Consider the following 23,059-nt stretch of genomic DNA (forward strand, 5'->3'; position numbering starts at 1 on the left):
TAAGTATAGTTAATATATTAGCTATTTTTTCAAAATTAAATAAGAAAAATCATTAAACTTAATATGTGCAATTTTAAAAAACACCCAAAAACTACAGATAATTAACAAATATTTCTTTTAATAGATTTTATATAACTTTGAACTTCGAAAAAGATGTAAAATGTTCTTGTGACAATTTAAAACATAAACAATAACTACTGAAAAAAACCAACTCTTGCATATCAAAGAAAGAAATTCAAAATTAACTTTGAAAAATAAAGAGAATGTAAATGTGGAAAGGTAAACCAAATCAAAACACTACTGAAATATTCCAACTCTCGCATTTCAACGAAATAAATTCAAAATGAACTTTTAAAAATAAAGAAAATGTAACTGTGACAAGGTAAACCACAACCAAACACTACTGAAATATTCCAAATCTTACATTTCAACGAAAGAAATTCTAAATGAATCTTGAAAAATCAAGAAAATGTAACTGTGACAAGGTAAACCGCAATAAAACACTACTGAAATATTCCGACTCTTGCATTTCAACGAATAAACTTCAAAATAAACTTTGAAAAATCAGGAAAATGTAACTGTGACAAGGTTAACCACAACCAAACACTACTGAAATATTCCAACTCTTGCATTTCAAAGAAAGAAATTCACAATGTACTTTGAAAACTCTAGACAAAGTCACTGAGTCACGGGAATCAACAATGACACACACCTGACATATTCCAACTCTTACATTTCAATGAAAGAAATTCAAAATGAACTTTGAAAAATCAAGAAAATGTAACTGTGACAAGGTAAACCACAACCAAACACAACTGAAATAGTCCAAATCTTGCATTTCAACTAAAGAAATTCAAAATCAACTTTGAAAAATAAGGAAAATGTAACTGTGAAACGGTAAACCATAACCAAACACTACTGAAATATTCCAACTCTTGCATTTCAGGGAAAGAAATTCAAAAAGAACTTTAAAAATCAAGAAAATGTAACTGTGACAAGGTAAACCACACCCAAACACTACTGAAATATTCCAACTCTTGCATTTCAACGAAAGAAATTCAAAATGAAATTTTAAAAATCTAGAAAATTTAAATGTGATAATTAAAGTGAAAATATAGTGAATTACAGCGAAATAATTTCAATATTATATATAAAAAATATAGATAATGTAAGTGTGGCAATTTTAACCATAAACAAACACTACTAAAATATTCCAACTTATGCATTTCAAAGAAAAAAATTCAAAATGAACTTTGAAAAATCATGAAAAATGGAACTTTGAAAAGGTAAACCAAAACCAAACACTACTGAAATAATACAACTCTTGCATTTCAATGAAAGAAATTCAAAATAAACTTTGAAAAATCAAGAAAATGTAACTTTGACTATGTAAACCAAAACCAAACTATAATTAAATATTCAAAATATTGCATTTCAATGAAAGAAATTAAAAATGAACTTTTAAAAATTAATTAAATGTAACTGTGATATGGTAAACCATAATCATACACTGGTGAAATATTTCAACTCTTGCATCTCAACGTAAGAAATTCAAAATGAACTTTGAAAAATCAAGAAAATGTAACTGTGACAAGGTAAACCACAACCAAACACTACTGAAATATTTTAACTCTTGCATTTCAGCGAAAGAAATTCAAAATGAACTTTGAAAAATCAAGAAACTGTAACTGTGACAAGGTAAACCCCAACCAAACACTACTGAAATATTCCCACTCTTACATTTCAATGAAAGAAATTCAAAATGAACTTTGAAAAATCATGAAAATGTAACTGTGACAAGGTAAAACTGAGTCTCTCAATCCCCTTAAATATCTATTAAAAGAAAAAAAAACTTAATATATAAAAAATATTTTAACTTTTTAATTACTACATAGTAAATAAAAATAACTCTTAATCAGTAAACTGAGTCTCTCCATCCCCGTAAAGCTCATTTAAAAAATACAAAAACTACTTATTAAACACAAAAATTTCGTTTTGAATGACCATCAAGTAAAGAAAAATCACACAGAATTAGGCAACTGAGTCTCTCAAACCCTGTAAAGCTCTTTTAAAAGATACAACAAATGACCACCAAGTAAAGAAAAACCACACTGAATCAGGCATCTGAGTCACTCAATTCCCTTAAATATCGTTTTAAATATAAAATAACTAGTCATTGATTACATAATTTTCTATTTTAATGACCACCAAGTAAAGTAAAACCACACGGAATCAGGCAACTGAGTCTCTCAAACCCTGTAAAGCTCTTTTAAAAGATACAACAAATGACCAACAAGTAAAGAAGAACCAAACGGAATCAGGCAACTGAGTCTCTCAATCCCCCTAAAGCTCTTTTAAAAGATACAAAAACTACTTATTGAACACAAAAACTTCGTTTTTAATGACCACCAAGTAAAGAAAAATCACACGGAATTAGGCAACTGAGTCTCTCAAACCCTGTAAAGCTCTTTCAAAAGATACAACAAATGACCATCAAGTAAAGAAAAACCACACGGAATAAGGCAACTGAGTCTATCAATCCCCTTAAAGCTCTTTTAAAAGATAAAAAAACTACTTATTTAACACAAAATTTTCTTTTTTAATGACAACCAAGTAAAGGAAAACCACACGGAATTAGGCAACTGAGTCTCTCAAACCCTATAAAGCTCTTTTAAAAGATACAAAAACTACTGATTTAACACAAAAATTTCGTTTTTAATGACCACCAAGTAAAGGAAAACCACACGGAATCTGGCAACTGAGTCTCTCAATCCCCGTAAAGCTTTTTTAAAAGATACAAAAACTACTGATTTAACACAAAAATTTCGTTTTTAATGACCACCAAGTAAAGGAAAACCACACGGAATTATGCAACTGAATCTCTCAAACCCTGTAAAGCTCTTTTAAAAGATACAAAAACTACTGATTTAACACAAAAATTTCGTTTTTAATGACCATCAAGTAAAGAAAAATCACACGGAATTAGGCAACTGAGTTTCTCAAACTCTGTAAAGCTCTTTTAAAATATACAACAAATGACCACCAAGTAAAGAAAAACCACCCGGAATCAGGCAACTAAGTCTCTCAAACCCTGTAAAGCTCTTTTAAAAGATACAACAAATGACCACCAAATTTCTTTTTTAATGACCACCAAGTAAAGAAAAACCACATGGACTCCGGCAACTGAGTCTCTCAATCCCCGTAAAGCTCTTTTAAAAGATACAAAAACTACTGATTTCACACTCAAAAATTTCGTTTTTAATGACCACCAAGTAAAGAACAACCACACGGAGTCAGGCAACTGAGTCTCTCAAACCTCTTAAAGCTCTTTTAAAAGATACAAAAACTACTTATTTAACACAAAAATTTAATTTTTAATGACCATCAAGTAAAGAAAAACCACACGGAATTAGGCAACTGAGTCTCTCAAACCCTGTAAAGCTCTTTTAAAAGATACAACAAATGACCACCAAGTTTCGTTTTTAATTAACAACACTTAAAGAAAAACCACACTTAATCAGGAAACATATTATCTCAATCCCATTAAAGATATTTTAAAATATACAAAAAATGCTTATTTAAAAAAAAATTTTCTTTTTTAATGACACCCACTTAAATAAAAACCACAAGGATTCACGCAACTGAGTCTCTCAAGCCCCTTAAAGCTCATTTAATAGATACGAAAACTACTTATTAAACACAAAAGTTTCGTTTTTAATGACAATCAAGTAAAGGAAAATCACACGGAATTAGGCAACTTAGTCTCTCAAACCCTGTAAAGCTCTTTTAAAAGTTACAACAAATGACCACCAAGTTTCTTTTTTAATGACTACCAAGTAAAGAAAAACCACATGGAATAAGGCAACTGAGTATTTCAATCCCGTAAAGCTCTTTTAAGAGATAAAAAAAATACTTATTTAACACACAAAAAATTTCGTTTTTAATGACCATCAAGTAAAGAAAAATCACACGGAATTAGGCAACTGAGTCTCTCAAATCCTGTAAAGCTCTTTTAAAAGATACAAAAACTACTTGTTTTAACACAAAATACAAGCAAGCAAATAACATGGGAATTCCTATACACGCAAGCAAATAACTGAGTTATTTTTACGTCACAATTTTTCAACTTAAAATCATTCTAATTATAGCATTCCATTCCTCATTCTTTAATTACCCGTGAGGCATTCTTAACCATCGCAATACCTTTACGCAAATATCTTTTCGCAAAAAATTCGCAAATCTCGTAAACTAAAGAAGTAATTACCCTTTTCAAAAATATTAGTCATTCTATTAATGAACCCATTAAACGAAACCAGTCGGATAGCATCAAACAATCTCGGTCCTAGTTCCAAAAAGGGAATGCATGTATCGTTATTATTAATATTTTTAAAAACATATTAGCAAATTTAAAAAAAACAAAAAACCTACTAATAAACTTACAGATGAATGACCACGGATTTAACCTAAAAAAAAACTTGTATATCATGAACTAGAAATCTATGTCAGAAAAACTTGTCCTTAAATTGCGTAAATCTCTTGGCAAAGGTGTAAGCTCTGAATCTTTTTGAAAAGGTGTAATGCCCCTGTAGAATAGAATATCTATCAGAAAAAAACCTGTTTGGTACGGGGGCCAAACTCCATATGATAAGGGAGTACTGACTCTCTTTGAAAAGGTGTAGAGCTTCCATAGAATTCCATATGATATTTCAAATTGTTATAGCTTCTATAGAATTCAAAAGATGGTTACTACTAATGTTACTATCACAAGTCATTTTATTTCAACTAAACTGTTACAATGTTGGAGTTTTCTTAGTAATAATTGATAAACAAATAAAGCAGTGCATCTGGCTTACCCTATAGCCTTTGAAGTATACAGGCAAAGCATACTGGGTAGGGGGGCTACGCCCCATACCTCCCCCTACCCTACACTAAGCTTTTTCTTTACTTGTTCTATACATTCGATACACCTCACTTACTTCAGATGGTCTTTCAACCCTCCCCTCCCGCTAAATTTAAAGTTCGTAAATTCCTCGAAATAAATTACTGCACAAGTGTCTGTAAAATGTGCATATCAATTTCTTAATAAAAAAAGTTGCCTAAACCTGATTTTGAGACGAAAGAATGAATATATGTAATTGGGTCCAATTTATAACGAGTCCAAAAATTTATGATTGTCGAGATAAGGAAAAAACACTGAATTTTCAGAAAAGAAAAATATTATTAAGAAACAATCAACAAGTCAATTAATCCGTTTTTTATGGCTCCTCACATTTGGAATTTGTAGGGTGCAATCACAATTGCCAGTCGAAAGGTAAGGTGGGATAGTTTTGCTAGTATACCATGAGAAGTGATATATAATCTCACCATAGTCAGTTCAGTCAGTCCCGTATTAATACCTCAGCCAGTCCAGAGGTATGATAAGTTTTTTTGTGCATAACAACAAAGAAAAAGATGGAATCACGTTCAGCCCAGCAAGTCCAGCATAATCGCCATGGCCAGTCTAGGGGGAAGGCTTGTTGATTGTGTATGTAACCTGTGATGTTAGATATAATTATCCTATCTAGTTCGGTCAGTCCAGAATAAACACCTAAGACAGTTCAGAGGTATCCTAATTATGTTGCGTAAAGCGTGCGAAGTAAAAGATATAATGATATTCAGCCCCGCCGGTCCGGTCCTGACCACTGTAGTCGCCATAGCAGTAGAGTCCTAGGTTCCATTTCTCGGCCTTTACGTTCCTTGGCAGCTTTCCAAGGTAGATTACCAGACTGGTTATTGCTATTGATACCAATTGCACATGGAATTATCACATGCACATTTTTTTTTAAGTTGGCAAGATATAATGTGGTCTAAAATGTTTTGAGAGTATGATTCCAGACAACATTGGCATGCGTCTTATCGGGGTTAAGAAAACAAAGGATGGAAATATGTGATTCAATACACCTTGACAAGATAATTTTTTTGGCAATTGGCATTTTTTTTCTGATAAAGAAAAAGGGTTTAGCATTTGTGAATACTTCGATATGTACTGTATAATACACAAGTGATGTTTGGACAGTGTTGTCAATTTAAAATAGTTTAACGTTATACTATACGAAGAAGTAAAACGAATTTTTTGTGTTAAATAAGTAGTTCATGTATCTTTTAAAAGAGCTTTACGGTGTTTGAGAGACTCGGTTGCCTGATTCCGTTTGGTTTTTCTTTACTTGGTGCCCATTAAAAACGAATTTTTTGTGTTAAATAAGTAGTTCTTGTATCTTTTACAAGAGCTTTACGGGGTTTGAGACACATGGTTGCCTAATTCCGTGTGGTTTTTCTTTACTTGGTTCTTATTAAAAACGATTTTCTTGTGTTAAATAAGTAGTTTTTGTATCTTTTAAAAGAGCTTTTACGGGGCTTGATAAATTTGGTTGGCTGAGTCCGTGTCTTTTTTATTTAATTTGTTCCAAAAAAAATAAAATATTTTTATGTAAAATATATGTTATTGTTTAATTTAAATTATCTTTACGGGGTTTGAGAGACTCGGTTGCCTGATTCCGTGTGGTTTTTATTTACTTGGTACCCATTAAAAAAAAATTTTTTGTGTTACATATTTTATACTTTCTTCTTTTAATAGAGCTTTTTGAGGTTACGGAAAATCTTTCGCCTTATTCTATGTTAATAACAAATACATAGTGCCCAATAATAAAGAATAGTATGTCTTGAGTATTTTGCTCTATTTTATTTTATATTAGCCTTACTGGTGTTGTGATAATCTACTTCATGATTAATTGTTTTTTTTATTTAATTAGTGCCCATTTAAAACTAAATTTTTTTGTTAAATAATTGGTTCTTGTGTCTTTTAAAAGAGCTTTTCGGGGTTTGAGAGACTCGGCTGCCTGATTGCGCGTGGTTTTTCATTACTTAGTGCCCATTAAAAACGAATTTTTTTTCTTAAATAAGCAGTTTTTGTATCCTTTAAAAGAGCTTTACGGGGTTTTAGAGACTCTGTTTCCTGATTCTGTGTGGTTTTTCTTTACTTGGTGCCCATTAAAAACGAAACTTTTTTGTTAAATAAGTAGTTCTTGTATCTTTTAAAAGAGCTTTACGGGGTTTGAAAGAATCGGTTGCCTGATTCCGTGTTGTTTTCCTTTACTTGATGTCACTTAAATTCAAAATTTTTGTGTTTAATTCGTTGTTCTTGTATCTTTTAAAAGAGCATCTCTGGATGTGAGAGGGTTGTCTGCCTTATATTGCGTGGTTTCTCTTATCTTGCCGCCAATTAAAAACAAAATTTATTTGTAAATAACTAAGTTCTTTTAACTTATAATTTAGCTTTTCTTGGTGTATTAGAGTCGTGTGCCTTATTACGTGTTGTTTTCTTTACTTATTTCACATTAATAACGAATTTTTTTTGTTATATATGTAGTTCTTGTATCTTTTAAAAGATCTTTACGGAGTTTGAGAGACTTTGGTGCCTGATTCCATGTTGTTTTTCTTTACTTGGTTTCCAATAATAACGAAATTTTGTTTTAAATAAGTAGTTTTTGTATCTTTTAAAAGATATTTAAAGGGTTTGTGAGAATCTGTTGCCTTAGTCCCTGATTTTATTAGGTTCTGTGTTTACAATAATAACGAAATTTGTGTGTAAAATTTTTATCTAGTGGGTATTTTTAATGAGCTCTACTGGTGTGGAGAGACTCTGGCGCCTGATTCCGTGTGTTATTTTTTTACCTGATGCCAATTAAAAAAGAAATTTTTGTTTTAAATAAGTAGTTTTTGTATCTTTTAAAAGAGCTTTACGGGGTTTGAGAGACTCGGTTTCCTGATTCCGTGTTGTTTTTCTTTACTTGGTGCCAATTAAAAACGAAATTTTTGTTTTACACAAGTAGTTCTTGCATCTTTTAAAAGAGCTTTACGGGGTTTGAGAGACTCGGTTGCCTGATTCCGTGTTGCTTTCCTTTACTTGGTGCCCGTTAAAAACGAAATTTTTGTGTTAAATAAGTAGTTCTTGTATCTTTTAAAAGAGCTTTAAGGGGTTTGAGAGACTCTGTTGCCTGATTCCATGTAGTTTTTCTTTACTTGGTGATCATTAAAAACGAATTTTTTTTTGTAAATAATTAGTTCTTGCATATTTTAAATGAGCTTTAGGGGGTTTGAGAGAATCCGTTTCCTTATTCCGTTTGTTTTTTATTTGTGGTCAATGAATAACAAATAGTTTTTCTTAAATAATTTTATATTGTATCATTCAAAAGTATTTTGAGGGGTTTGAGAGACTCGCTCGTCTGATTTTATGTGTTTTTTTTATTTTTTTTACTTACTGCCCATTAAAAACAAAATTTTGTGTTAAGTAATTAGTTCTTGTATCTTTTAAAAGCTCATTAGTTTATAAGACGGATAGGTGAAAATCCCAAGTTTTTGTGTACCAAGAATGGACCGGAAACAACTTCAACCGTGCCCAGCCCCCCGCGATCAGAAATTAAATTATAAAAAAGTTTCTTCAACTGAAAGTAAGGAGCAACATCAAAACTTAAACGGGCAGAAATAGAGGCTGCTTCCAAAGATTTAGGATTCATTGACTTTAGTGTTGCCAGTCAAAAGCTAAGAGCTTGAGAAAATTGCCTGATTATCGAAAAATGGAGAAACATCCCTCCACAAGTCGACAGGAATGGGATTGTCTTAAGGGGTGAATTTTCCATGGAAGAGGGGGAGGGTATTCTCACGTGAAAACAACTTCAACCGTGCCCAGCTCCCCGCGATCAGAAATTAAATTATAAAAAAGTTTCTTCAACTGAAAGTAAGGAGCAACATCAAAACTTAAACGGGCAGAAATAGAGGATTTTTCCAAAGATTTAGGATTCATTAACTTTAGTGTTGCCAGTCAAAAGCTATGAGTTTGAGAAAATTGCCTGATTATCGAAAAATGAAGAAACACCCTCCAAAAGTCGACAGGAATGGGATTGTCTTGAGGGGAAAATGGTTCATGGAATCGGGGGCGGGTATTTTGACGTGAAAACAACTTTAACCACGCTATGCCCCCCTCATTTTTAACTTGAAATGGATAAACAGGGTTTGTTTTTGGGAAGGGGGAATGGATATTAGTCTCTCATAAACGTATTTTGTCTAAAACCAATTAAAATAAACTTTTTCCGTAAAGTCTGAGCTAATAAGGGTTTTGACCGTAAACTCTAGTTTTTTTTGTAAGAGAATTATGGAATATAAAATTCTCTGGAACAGCTGTGAAACTTAAGTCTATTTTTGTATTTAAAAATAAGACTATATCCGTAAAATCAGAACTAATAATTCAATTTTTTTTTTTTCATAAAAACAAACTTTTTTTTTTAAACTTAGAAATTTTTCAACTTCATTTATTTTTTTCTTTTTGTACATATCTTTAAATGTTAAAATATGATTATGTCTCATAAAAGTTGTTCGCTATTATTGGTCAGAGTCACGATGTGGTTTCCTTGCTGGTATTCTAGGACTGGTTATCGACACTACCTAGTCTATTGCATATATTAAATCAGTATTTTTTACGCAGTGGAACGATAAACAGACAAGTCATATCCTTAATAAAAAAAGTGAAAATGGAACATTTTAATAGAGTGTGTTCAAATAACAAGGTTGTTGTAGCATTGAATGCTGACAAGGAGAAGAAAACGAACTATGAAACAAATACAAGTGGTGGTACTATTGGAAGCATATGCTTGCATTTTCATGACAGTGAGAGTTTAGATTTCTCTGGGGCTTCTATGAATTTCTTTTATAAAAAAGCTGGATTTGTAAAATTATCATTTCCAGAGATGATTACACTCAAAGAGAATGCTAACTTAAAAACAATTGTTGATGATAGAGGACAACTCCTTGCTACTGCTGCAGGTAACACATTACCTACGGATACGTCCAATCATCAGCTTTCGGGTATTAGCATTCAACGGAAGGCTAATAAATGAAAGGCCTACTCTGCTACTAATATCGTAAACCATATCTGTTACCTGTGTAAAAATAATGTGTTAATAGACAGTTAAATTGCCAGAAAAACAAAAAGGCATTGTCAGAAAATATCACTACGGAATATAAGGATAAAACGATGAAAAAAAAGCACCAGCAAACGTTACTGGCATTGATCCAAACAGTCAATGAATCAAATAATACCAAAGACGAAAAAGATATTGAGCCTGTCGATGACACACCAGTAAAAATTGTGTATGATTCAAAATGGAATAATGATTATTCTATTGATTACGAACTAAGTGAAGACAATAGCTATAGTATCAAGAGAGAACATGGTGAACCATTTTATGGAACAGATTCAAATTGTCCAAAGTTGTTCATTGATATTAATAATGTAAAATAATATATATTTTTTGTATTAATATTCTATATGACATTATTTCATTAAAAATATATCATGCTTTACATTGTTATGTATTCATCACTTTTAGAGTACGCTAGCATATAGAACGATCGTTTTTCAAGCAGACTATTCTTTATGCCAAAAAATAGACAAAAGTTTCACATTTAAGCCAGATAATTGTATCTTCGGAAGTTTTCTTACAAAAAACTAGAGTTTACTGCCAAAAACCCTTTTTGGCTCGTATTTTATAGAAAGAGTTTTATTTTTTAATCTGAAAATAGACTAAAGTTTCAGAATTGAACCAGAGAATTGTATTTTCCATAATTTTCTTACAAAAAACTAGAGTTTACGGCCAAAAACTAGAGTTTGTGTGATCTGTGCATGTGTCGTCGCTATGTGTGTGTCGTCTCTCTCTCTGTGTGTGTGTGTGTGTCATCTCTGTGTGTGTGCCGTCTCTGTGCATGTGTCCTCGCTATGTGTGTGCGAATTTATCGCTATGAATTTATGCTGATACACACACACACACACAGAGACGACACAAATACAGCAAGGACACACGCACAGATACGACACATACACAGAGACGACCCTCAGAAACACACACGCAAACGCACACACACAGACAGCCGACACACACATAGCAACGACACATGCACAGAGAGGACACACACACACACAGAGACGACGCACACATAAAGTGACGACTTTGTGAATCCTAAATCTTTGGAAACAGCCTCTATTTCTGCCCGTTTAAGTTTTGATGTTGCTCCTTACTTTCAGTTGAAGAAACTTTTTTATAATTTAATTCCTGATTGGGGGCCACGGTTGAAGTTGTTTTCATGTAAAAATACTCTTCCCCTCTTCCATGGAAAATTCCCCCCTCCCCCTCAAGACAATACCATTCCTGTCGACTTTTGGAGGGGGTTTGCCCATTTTTCGATAATAAGGCAATTTTCTCAAGCTCATAGCTTTTGACTGACAAAAATAAAGTTAATGAATTCTAAATCTTTGGAAACAGCCTCTATTTCTGACCGTTTAAGTTTTGATGTTGCTCCTTACTTTCAGTTGAAGAAACTTTTTTTATAATTTAATTTCTGATTGCGGGCCATGGTTGAAGTTGTTTTCATGTAAAAATACCCTTCCCATCTTCCGTGGAAAATTCCCCCCTCAAGACAATACCATTCCTGTCGACTTTTGGAGGGTGTTTCCCCATTTTTCGATAATCAGACAATTTTCTCAAGTTCATAGCTTTTGACAGGCAACACTAAAGTTAATCAATCCTAAATTTTGGAAACAACCTCTATTTCCGCCCGTTTAAGTTTTGATGTTGCTCCTTACTTTCAGTTGAAGAAACTTTTTTATAATTTAATTTCTGATTGTGGGACTCAGTTGAAGTTGTTTTCATGTAAAAATACCCGTCCCTACGTCCCTGGAAAATTCCCCCCCCCCTCAAGTCAATACCCTTCCTGTCGACGTTTGGAGGGTGTTTCCCCATTTTTCGATAATCAGACAATTTTATCAAGCTCATAAGTTTTGAATGACAACACTAAAGTTAATGAATTCTAAATCTTTGGAAACAGCCTCTATTTCTGCCCGTTTAAGTTTTGATAAAAAAAATAGCGCACACCATGCTGAATGGGCTTTCAAAAACCCATCTGGTCGAAAACATGTTTGTTATCGTTAACCATTTCCAAAGATGTAAGAAAAATGTGGAAAATACAATTCTCTTGTTCAAATCTGAAACTTTAGTCTATTTTTGGATCGAAAAATAAATGTATTTCTATAAAATCTGAGCTAACACGGGCTTTTGGTAGTAAAATCCAGTTACTTGGAGTAAAATTATGGAAAATACAATGTTCTGGTTCAAATACAAAAGTCTAGCGTATTTTCTGATTGATAAATAAAACTATTTCTATAAAATCTGAGCTAATAAGGGTTTATGGCTGTAAAATCTAGTTTTTAATAAAAAAATTATGGAAAATCCAATTCTCTGGTTCAAATCTGAAACTTTAGTCTATTTTTGGCTCGAAAAACAGTCTGCTTGAAAAACGAACGTTCGATATGCTAGCTTACTCTAAAAAATAAATAAAGTTGAAAAATTTCGAAGTTTAAAAAAAGTTTGTTTTTAAGAAAAGAAAATATTGAATTATTAGTTCAGATTTTAAGGATACAGTTTTATTTTCTAATCCGAAGAAAAGACTGGTGTTTCAAACCTGAACCAGAGCATTTTATCCACTATAGTTCTCTTACAAAAAAAAAACTAGAGTTTACGGTTAAAACCCTTATTCTCTCAGATGGTATGGACATATTATATTTTTATAGATTTCAGAAAACAAACATCTATGAGAGACTAATACCCATCTCCCCAAAAACACTTTTCAGCCATTTCATGTTAAATATGCGGGGGCTGGGCACTTTTGAAGTTTTTTTCACGTAAAAATACCCTCTCCCTCTTCCATGTAAACATCCCGTCTCCAGACAATCCCTGTCCGGTCAACTTTTGGAGGGAGTCCCTCCATTTTCCGATAATCAAGGAATTTTTTCAGACTTAAAGCTTTTGTCTGGCAACATTAAAGTTAAAGAATCCTAAATCTTTGGAAAAAGCGTCTATTTCTGCCCGTTTAAGTTTTGATGTTGCTCCTTACTTTCAGTTGAAGAAGCTTTTTTATAATTTAATTTCTGATCGCGGGGGGCTGGGCACGGTTGAAGTTGTTTTCACGTAAAAATACCCTCCACCTCTTCCATGGAAAATTCCCCCCTCAAGACAATCCCATTCCTGACGACTTTTGGACGGTGTTTCTTCATTTTTCGATAATCAGGCAATTTTCTTAAACTCATAGCTTTTGACTGGCAACACTAAAGTTAATGAATCCTAAATCTTTGGAAAAAGCCTCTATTTCTGCCCGTTTAAGTTTTGATGTTGCTCCTTACTTTCAGTTGAAGAAACTTTTTTATAATTTAATTTCTAATCGCGGGGAGCTGGGCACGGTTGAAGTTGTTTTCACGTAAAAATACCCTTCCCCTCTTCCATGGAAAAGACCCCCCTCACGACAATCCCATTCCTGTCGACTTGTGGAGGGATGTTTCTCCATTTTTCGATAATCAGGCAATTTTCTCAAGCTTATAGCTTTTGACTGACAACATTAAAATTTATGAATCCCAAATCTTTGGAAACAGCCTCTATTTCTGCCCGTTTAAGTTTAGATGTTACTCCTTACTTTCAGTTGAAGAAACTTTTTTATAATTTAATTTCGGATCGCGGGGGCTGGGCACGGTTGAAGTTGTTTCCGGTCCATTCTTGGTACACAAAACCTTGGGATTTTCACGATCCGTCTTATAAACTAATGAGCTGTTAAAAGATACAAGAACTACTTATTTAACACAAAAATTTCGTTTTTAATGGGCACCAAGTAAAGACAAAACAGACGGAATCAGGCAACAGAGTCTCTCAAACCTCGTAAAGCTCTTTTAAAAGATACAAGAACTACTTATTTAACACAAAAATTTTGTTTTTAACGGACATCAAGTAAAGAAAAACCACACGGAATCAGGCAACCGAGTCTCTCAAACCCCTTAAATCTCTTTTAAAATATAAAAAAACTACTTATTTAAGACAAAAATTTCGTTTTTAATGGGCACCAAGTAAAGAAAAACCACACGGAATCAGGCAACAGAGTCTCTCAAACTCCAAATAGCTCTTTTAAAAGATACAAGAACTGCTTATTTAACACTAAAATTTCGTTTTTAATGAGCACTAAGTAAAGAAAAACCACACGGAATCAGGCAACCGAGTCTCTCAAACCCCTTAAATCTCTTTTAAAAGATACAAGATATAATTATTTTGCAAAACTAACTTGTTTTTATTTGTCACCATTTAAATTAAAAAAAAACTGAAACAGGAAAGAGAGTCTTTCAAATCACGTAAAGCTCTTTTAAAAGATACAAGAACTACTTATTTAACACAAAAATTTTGTTTTTAATGGGCACTAAGTAAAGAAAAACCACATGGAATCAGGCAACCGAGTCTCTCAAACCCCGTCAAGCTCTTTTAAAAGATACAAGAACTACTTATTTGAAACAAAAATTTCGTTTTTAATGGGCACTAAGTAAATAAAAACAAATTGTAATTTGGCAACTGATTCTGTCATAGATCGTAAAACTCTAGTAAAAGATACACGAACTTCTAATTTAAAACAAAAAATTCGTTTTTAAATGGCAACCATTAAAGAAAAACCACATGGACTAACTCACTACAGGCACTTAACCACCGTAAAGCTCATGTAAAAGATACACGAACTACTTATTTAACACAAAAATTTCGTTTTACTTCTTCGTATAGTATAACGTTAAACTATTTTAAATTGACAACACTGTCAAAACATCACTTGTGTATTATACAGTACATATTGAAGTATTCACAAATGCTAAACCCTTTTTCTTTATCAGTAAAAAAAAATGCCAATTGCCAAAAAAATTATTTTGTCAAGGTGTATTGAATCACACATTTCCATCCTTTGTTTTCTTAACCCCGATAAGACGCATGCCAATGTTGTCTGGAATCATACTCTCAAAACATGTTAGACCACATTATATCTTGCCAACTTTAAAAAAAAATGTGCATGTGATAATTCCATGTGCAATTGATATCAATAGCAATAACCAGTCTGGTAATCTACCTTGGAAAGCTGCCAAGGAACGTAAAGGCCGAAAAATGGAACCTAGGACTCTACTCATAGCCAGTCCATAGGTAATGTATGATAATGATAATTATTCTGTGCATAGCGTAAGAAATAATAGATTTGCTCATCATGTCAAAGCCTAGCGAGCCCAGTATAACGACGACAGCCAGTACAGAGGTATGATTATTTCATTGCTCATAGCAGGCTAAGTAAAAGATGTGATTATATTTGCAGGCTAAGTAAAAGTCTATTATATTTGAACATCCAGGATGAGACACTATATTCTATCACTAGTCAAAGCAAACTAACGGTGTCCTCAAGAATCGTGTTAATAATGAACTAAAATGAACTAGGTCAAGAAGCGCGTTAATAATGAACTTTTCTTTGTCTTTGAGACGGTCAGCCGACGCCGAAGCTCCCAATTTAATAATTCACAAATGACCTTCATAATTTTGCTAATGAACTATTCTATTTTCATCATATTTTATTGTCACCAAACTTCACTTCTCGAGTCTGTTTTATATAATAGACAAGTACCGATTACCATACCAGTCTAGTGAGTACAATCACCGTAGCCAGTGAAGAGGTAAGGTGATAATTATTTTTTAAAGAGCCTGTAAAGTAATACATTTTGAGGTTGAAGTTAGTTAGGTTGTTTGAATGTGACCGATTGGACACCACACAGCAGGTCTCGCAGGCACCTGAACCCTTAAGAAATCTTTAGGAGATGACTCCTGTCTGCCAGTCTTCTCTAAAACTCGGCGTCTCGCAGGCACCGCAGGCAGGTCTTTTGGTGCAGGTCGTAGTGCAGGTCGCAGGTCTCGCAGGCGCCTGAACCCTTAAGAAATCTTTAGGAGATGACTCCTGTCTACCAGTCTTCTCTAAACTCGGCGTCTCGCAGGCAGGCCTTTTGGTGCAGGTCGCAGGTCTCGCAGGCACCTGAACCCTTAAAAAATCTTTAGGAGATGACTCCTGTCTACCAGTCTTCTCTAAACTCGGCATCTATGATGCTCATGAATAACAGTCACAAATACTAGCACAAAACCACATAATAAAGGAAAAATACTTTTAAAGAACGACGGTAGGTGGGAATCGAACCCATGAAGGTAACTAGCCGATGACTGTTACCGTAGACTAAGACACCTACCAGGATGTGGTGATAGCCTTTACATAGCGCCCGTGACAGTAGTAGGCACAAATAGAGCTCTACTACTAATTCTAGTCATCATCAAAGCATTGGTCGTCCTGTCTAGTGTCTAAGCATGAGGCAGGGTATTTTGTGGAATGCGCTGCAGTGATTAGATGGAGTGAAGCCAATAATGGCTGCCAATATCAAGTCTTGGAAGTTAATTCTCTTGGACATATGAAGGGCCAACCATGCTGCAACAAAATATCCCTTGAGGAGCAATACAAGGTGATAGAAAAAAGATCTCTTATTGGTACCAATTCGGTGGCCGGCGTTTAACCCCCCTCCGGAAAATACCCCCCCCCCAAAAAAACAACAAACATACCCCCTCGAGGAAAATACCCACCGCAGAAACTATCCCCCGCGGAAAATACCCCCCGCAGAAAATAAAGTAAAGGAAAATAAACAAGTGATAGAATAGAGGGGGTATAAATAATTTGGGCTATATATTTGCACATAAGGGGGGGGGGGTAAAGTATTTGGACAGTTTGAAGTCAGAAAATAATTCCTTCTAGGTATGGCCACTAAAATATCACAGAAGAATAGCGAGGTATCTGGAAATTTTATTAACTAACTAAAAAAAAAAAAAAAAAAAAAAAAAAAAAAAAAAAAATCCCAATACAAAGTAAATATAATGTTTCATTTTAGTGTTTTTTTCCAAGTGTTAAGGGTTTTTGTTTCAATGACCGTTTTTCCAAGTATTAAGTACTATTATTAGGTTAATGTAGTGTTTCATTTAAGTGTTTTATAATGATCGATGATCAAAGTTTATATTATTTGTGCCTTTCATTTGCGTCATTTTACTATGTTCATGGCCGTATATTTGGCTTTAAAATAAACTTCTCTATCTATCTATTTAATATGCAGAATAATTTTACCAAACACATTTTGCATGCAGCACCGCTATACTTTACCCCCCCCCCCCTAATATGCAAAACTATAGTCTAAATTTATTTATAAAGTAACAAAAAAACTGGCGTGTTCTCGATTTTTACACAGCATAAACTGGAGTGAGTGGTGCATAATACACAAGTACCAAAATTCGTTCCCCCTACAGATATAAAAAAATAAAATGCTCAAATAAAATGCTCAAATTTGGAAAGCCTTAATTTCCACGAGGGGGTAATTTCCGGGGGGGGGTATTTTCAGGGGTGTATTTTCCGCAGGGGGAATTTTCCGCGGGGGGGGGGGTATTTTACGGGGGTGGGGTATTTCCCGGAGGTAATCGCCGGGGGGGGGGGGGTAAACGCCTAGAGCCTGTTCTAGGCATTTACCCCCCGGAAAATGACCCCGCAGAAAATACCCCCCCCTCCGTGGAAATTAAGGCTTTCCAAATTTGGGAATTTTATTTGAGTTTTTTCTTTATTTGATTTGAGTTTTTTCTTTCCGTAGAGGGAACGAATTTTGGTACTTGTGTATTATGCGCCACTCACTCAAGTTTACGCTGTGTAAAATTCGAGAGCACGGGGGGGGGGGGGTGTAATCGCCGGGGGGGGGGGGGGGTAAACGCCTAGAACCTACCAATTCTGGGGATCAAGTGACCCTTGTCGCCGATAGCACACTCTCTTCTCTTTTGGGAAGCGAGTGTTACCTCCTCAAAACGCTCAGAAGCTAGCAGCTTCTGAGCGGATTGAGGATAATATTAGTAGGTACGTTGACACTGTGAGGGAAGGCTACCAAAAAGTCTTTTACAAAGGGGAAAAAGATAGGTAGGTCCTGTCTCATAATACAACACTCGGGAAAGGGGATTAATAAATCGGTAATTTTACCTTTGTAGCCGGTTTTTTTTTTTTTTTTTTTTTTTTTTCGTTACACCCATGATCATAGTACGATAACCCTCAGGAAATTTTTTTATGGGCTTTAGTGCAAAATTTGTCCTTCCATAGAAACAAATCAATAAGCTGAAACTATATTTTAAACACCCAATTAATTTTACATATGTTTCTATATTTTTCGTTATCGATAAAAATCTTCAGCATGTTATACATTAATTCAATAGCTGGTTTGTTTAATATTGTCACAATTTACAAAACTGGAAAGAGATTGAACAATTTTTCAGGACAAACTTAGCCATATCCATTCAGAGTAGCCTATTGTCTATGATAAGAAGTTGTGACCCAGATGAGGTATGTGAAAGTTTCCCCCACTATACCCCAGTCTCTTAGCTGAGGAAGGGGGACACGGGAGAAAAATCAATAGACCAATCCCGTCTACAGAGGATAAGAAACTTCATTAAACAAATACACCTAAGACACGCCTTTAACTATTTTGGAAATAAAACATGCTTTTTGTGCAAATTTTCATGTGTGCCAATTTTCTTTGGCTAGAACTGGTTGCTAATGTTATTACTTTTCCCCTAAAATATCAGCCTTTTAAAATAGCTTTCAAAACCATCCGGGTGGGCGGAACAGTGATTGTATTTTCAGAATTTCAGCAAACATGTCTGATAAACTAGCGCCTTTGCTCTGCGAGTGAAAACCAAAGAGAATTGGGAAGTTATAAGAGACAGGTTTCCTAGTGCCACTGTGTGTAGCGCCTTTACTAAAAACGCAAAAATATTCAAAAGAAATTGGATATTTGACAAGATTAATTAGAGTTATTAACATTATGAATCATCTTGAGTAAAAAATCCAGTCTGCACAGAATAGGCCTAGGTTAGCGTGGGAAAAACCTGGTAGGTTAAGCAGGTTAGTTAACTTAACTATATTACTACTGAGGACATAATTCTGCTTTTCCACCCTCTCCTGCATTTGAAAGTAGCCGAAAAGACAAGTATGCATTAGATCGGGTAAAACAAAGTCACCAAACGCTAGATTGCAATGGTGAATTTTCTTTTCAAAACTAACACAAGTTTCGAATCTTATAAGTTGCCCATACTTGTTGGTGAAAAACTTAATTGCGCCATTGCTTTACCTACCTCAAAGACTCTCTAAAATAGCCCATGAACCGAGCTGATTCATTGCCCTCAGTTTCCCTCATCTGCACTGGTGATCCACCCAAGAAGTCGTCTAACTCCACAGCCTTGATTGCGGCAACACCGGCCTCATCTTGAGATGTTTCTGATCCAAGCCAAAAATGAACAAACTGTTCAAGAGCTCCTTTAGCTTCTTTGACAGAAACATTTGGACCCGCCTGTTGACCCCTTTCAGATGCACTGTATAGAAGGTAGGAATCTCCATTGTAAAATTTCCCGTACTCTTCTTTAGGGTATGGTACAAGAGCCATGCTCTGTAAAAAAAAAGAAGTTATGAGCTAGGAAATTAACTAAATTTTTGGAAAAATATAAGAAAAGTTAAAGGTAAAAAAACCACTCTCCAGACAAATTTTACTTAACATCATAAAGAAAGAAAAACGAGCAAAAATGGGCTTTTTAAAGGTCAAATGAAAATACCATTCTTTGATTGCGCCGTATATAAATTATGGATGTATGATTTGGGCTAGTAATTTTACATGCAATTTTAAACGAGTACAAATTCAGCAAAATAAATCAGTGAGATTAATTGGTAAGTATGATACAGGAGTTTTAAGTACAGAGTTGATTTTCAGGAAACTTAGGATTTTGAATGTAGGTCAGACTAGATATTTTCAGATGGGTATTTTTGTGTTTCAGAGTTTGAATGGTTTAGCGCCTGATGTTTTTAGTATTTTTTTTTCGTTTTAACTCATTTTATCATGGATATGCTACGAGAAATGCTGGAGACCTGGTAAGTGAGCCAAGAAGTACGGTTTGTTCTAGCCATGTGGCAAGGCACTCGGGTCCGGTGGTCTGGAATACTTTTTCAGACTCAATTCGGGAAGCGGAAAGTGTCCCCGGCAAAGGAGGACTACAAGAGATCCCCCCCCCTTAATGACGATAATTTAAAATGGTGGCACAACAATACACTTTTCCCCTAATTTTTTATTACTTTATGGAGATACAGATTTCAGCTCTTAAATGATTTATCTATGAGTTCCTGGGTTTTTTTTTTTCCCCGGTTTTTTCATTTTTTTATTTGGACTGAATTATTTTATCAATTGGATCATTTTACTAAAAATTATCATAATATTAAATTAGTATATAGGTTCCCCTGATCTTAATTTATTGCCAAATCCGAAAAAATAAGACATTTCCATTCTATCGCCTCTTTTGTTTATTGTGCAAGAGCTTTATCACTAATAGTGACAGAAACCTAAACATAAGGAATAAAATGGCAGGAGAAGTTAGAAAGATGTTCTGCTAGAGCAGAATCAACGGTTTATATTATAACAATTTAACAATGTTATATGTTCAACGTCATACATATACATTTTGATATTATATATATATATATATATATATATATATATATATATATATATATATATATATATATATATATATATATATATATATATATATATATATATATATATATATATATATATATATATATATATATATATATATATATATATATATATATATATATATATATATATGTTTCATCAAGTTTAGTCTTACCCATCAAAAGTTACGCGCCTTAGAAAATTTGCCTAAACACTAAAGTCAAACGATAAAGTTTGACTCTGTCTTACAACTTTATTTTTTAAAAAAATAAAAAACTTTAGCGTAAAGAGCGAGGCGTTGAGGAGGGGACAGCCCCTTTCATATACGGAATAACTTCTGTTCGTTTTAAGTTTTAAATGTTGCTCCTTACTTTCAGTTAAAAAAACTTGTTTTTTATAGTTAACATATATATATATATATATAGTATATATATATATATATATATATATATATATATATATATATATATATATATATATATATATATATATATATATATATATATATATATATATATATATATATATATATATATATATATATGCATTTAATGCAAGGTTCGATGATGACAGGTTAGGTTTGGTTAGATTAGGTCGGTTTAGATTAGGTCTGGTTAGGTGAGGTTAGCTTTGGTTAGGTTAGCTTAGGTTTTTAACCCATTTCTGATATTTATAACCAAATTTAACCTAACTTAATCTAATCTAACCTAACCTAACTTTTATCAGCATATATTTATCATTAGAAATGGCAAGCCTCTTGAAGCTGAAGATTCTCCGCGGAGAAGCTTAAAAATATGTCCTGCCAGAGAACAATCAAAAGTTTCTCGAACACAAAAGTTTCCAGAGACAACAATAATTCTCGGAGATCTCAGCAATTTAAAATTTATTAACATGGCGGAAAGAAAATGTTTAAAATATATTTCGTTTTCAGCATAAGAAACATGACGCCATGGCGTCTAGAGGGCTTAGGGAGACTTACACTTATACTTATTAGGAGACTAGAGGGCTTAGGGAGCTTAGCCCTACTCCTGTTTGTGTTAGTAGCTCCTTCAACATCCCCTAACAGTTCAAACTTAATAACCTTAGCAGTTCTAGAGGTATTGCTGGTATGCTAATTTTAAAACCTGGATGCAGTTAATGTCCTTTGATTTAGTTCAACATGCCTCTCAACATTGACTGAAAGTGTAAACGTAATACCCTGGCCGTTCCTGGGATATTGTAGATATGCTCTTTTGGCAGTCTGGATGCCCACAAGATCTTTTGATGTATTTAAACATCCAATTCAACATGCCCTGAAAGTTTCAACTTAATACCCTTCGCCGTTTCTGAGACGTCACAGATAAACTATGATGACGACCTGGAAGCACACAGAGTCTATTGATTTAGTTCTATGTTCCCCCTCAATATCCATTGAAGGTTTCAGCTTCAATCCTTAGCAGTTTCTGAGCCATTGCGAATACGCTCCCTTTGAAAACCTGCATTCTCATTGCGTATCATGATATGGTTCTCCATCTCCGTTGACATTCCCTGAGAATTTTAACTTAATACCCTTAGCTGTTCCATATATATTCCAAATACGTTTTTTTGACAACCTGGATGTGCAAAGTCTATTTTGATTTAGCTCAAAATCTTCCTGAACATTCCTTTAAAGTTTCAGCTGAATGTCCTTGGCCTTTTCGGACACCCAATTTAAAACATGCCCTCTTTCGCAGTAAGAAAACCCAAATGTAAACAAAGGGCAACTTGCATAGTTTGCAACCCTTGCTTCAGGGTTACATGTTTATCCACAGAGTTACATGGACCCCAGGGGGGTTGTGTCATCCCCGGAGTCATATTTATTGGACCTTTCAAGTAATTTGAACAAACTGGCTATTTGAAATTTTCATCAGATATATCTGGAGGTTAATGGGGGGGGGGGTGTAGCTAAAACAGCACGGGGGCTGGACACTAATTACTTTCTACTCTTGCTGTTCAAGTTCAGAATCGAATGTGCTACCTTCGAAGTTTCTAAGACCGCTCATTTCATACGAAGTAACCTGGTAAGAAAAAGAATAAATAAATAAATAAAAATTTGAAGCGATATCGCTCTTTGCATAGGCAGCACCATTGTTCTGCTTATGATGAGCTTAGTATTTGGAAGAAATGGAAGAACTCGGTATTTTGTTTGCTATAAAAAGTGATATTTTTAGTCCAAATGTTTCAAAAGTTAATCGGTAAATATACATTTGCAATTACCCATTGACTGCACTTGCTGCACTTGTAAATGATTTCAGCATAGTACTAAAACACCTTAGCGTAAATAGCATGCATTAAGGAGGAGACTCATTTCTGTTCATTCAAGTTTAATGCTGTTCTTTACTTTCGCTTAAAATTAAACTTCTTTCTGTTACGGTATTTAATATTAATAGAAACTACAAAAGCCTGCTGAGCCTGAAAATAATACTGAATAAGTTAAAAGAATGCTCCGATAGAGCAGAATAAACAGTTTCAACTTTATATATTCAATGTTACAGAATCAATATTGAAGCATCCCGTATTGGATAATTATTCTGAGAT

At 33.9% G+C, this 23,059-nt stretch overlaps 1 protein-coding gene across 3 annotated transcripts in view; it reads right to left on the reverse strand.

The window, feature by feature from the left end:
- LOC148944901 (villin-1-like) overlaps positions 1–23,059 on the reverse strand; it is a 109,668-nt gene that overhangs the window by 79,516 nt on the left and 7,093 nt on the right. For all 3 annotated transcript variants that reach the window (XM_089099238.1, XM_089099240.1, XM_089099239.1), the window contains exon 3: positions 19,116–19,426. In XM_089099238.1, coding sequence (XP_088955364.1) covers positions 19,116–19,426 — 311 coding nt within the window. The remainder of the gene's footprint in view (positions 1–19,115; positions 19,427–23,059) is intronic.

Source organism: Artemia sp. Qi Xiang Cuo, chromosome 13 (assembly GCF_049724085.1).
Source record: "Artemia sp. Qi Xiang Cuo chromosome 13, ASM4972408v1, whole genome shotgun sequence".
NCBI classification, from domain to species: domain Eukaryota; kingdom Metazoa; phylum Arthropoda; class Branchiopoda; order Anostraca; family Artemiidae; genus Artemia; species Artemia sp. Qi Xiang Cuo.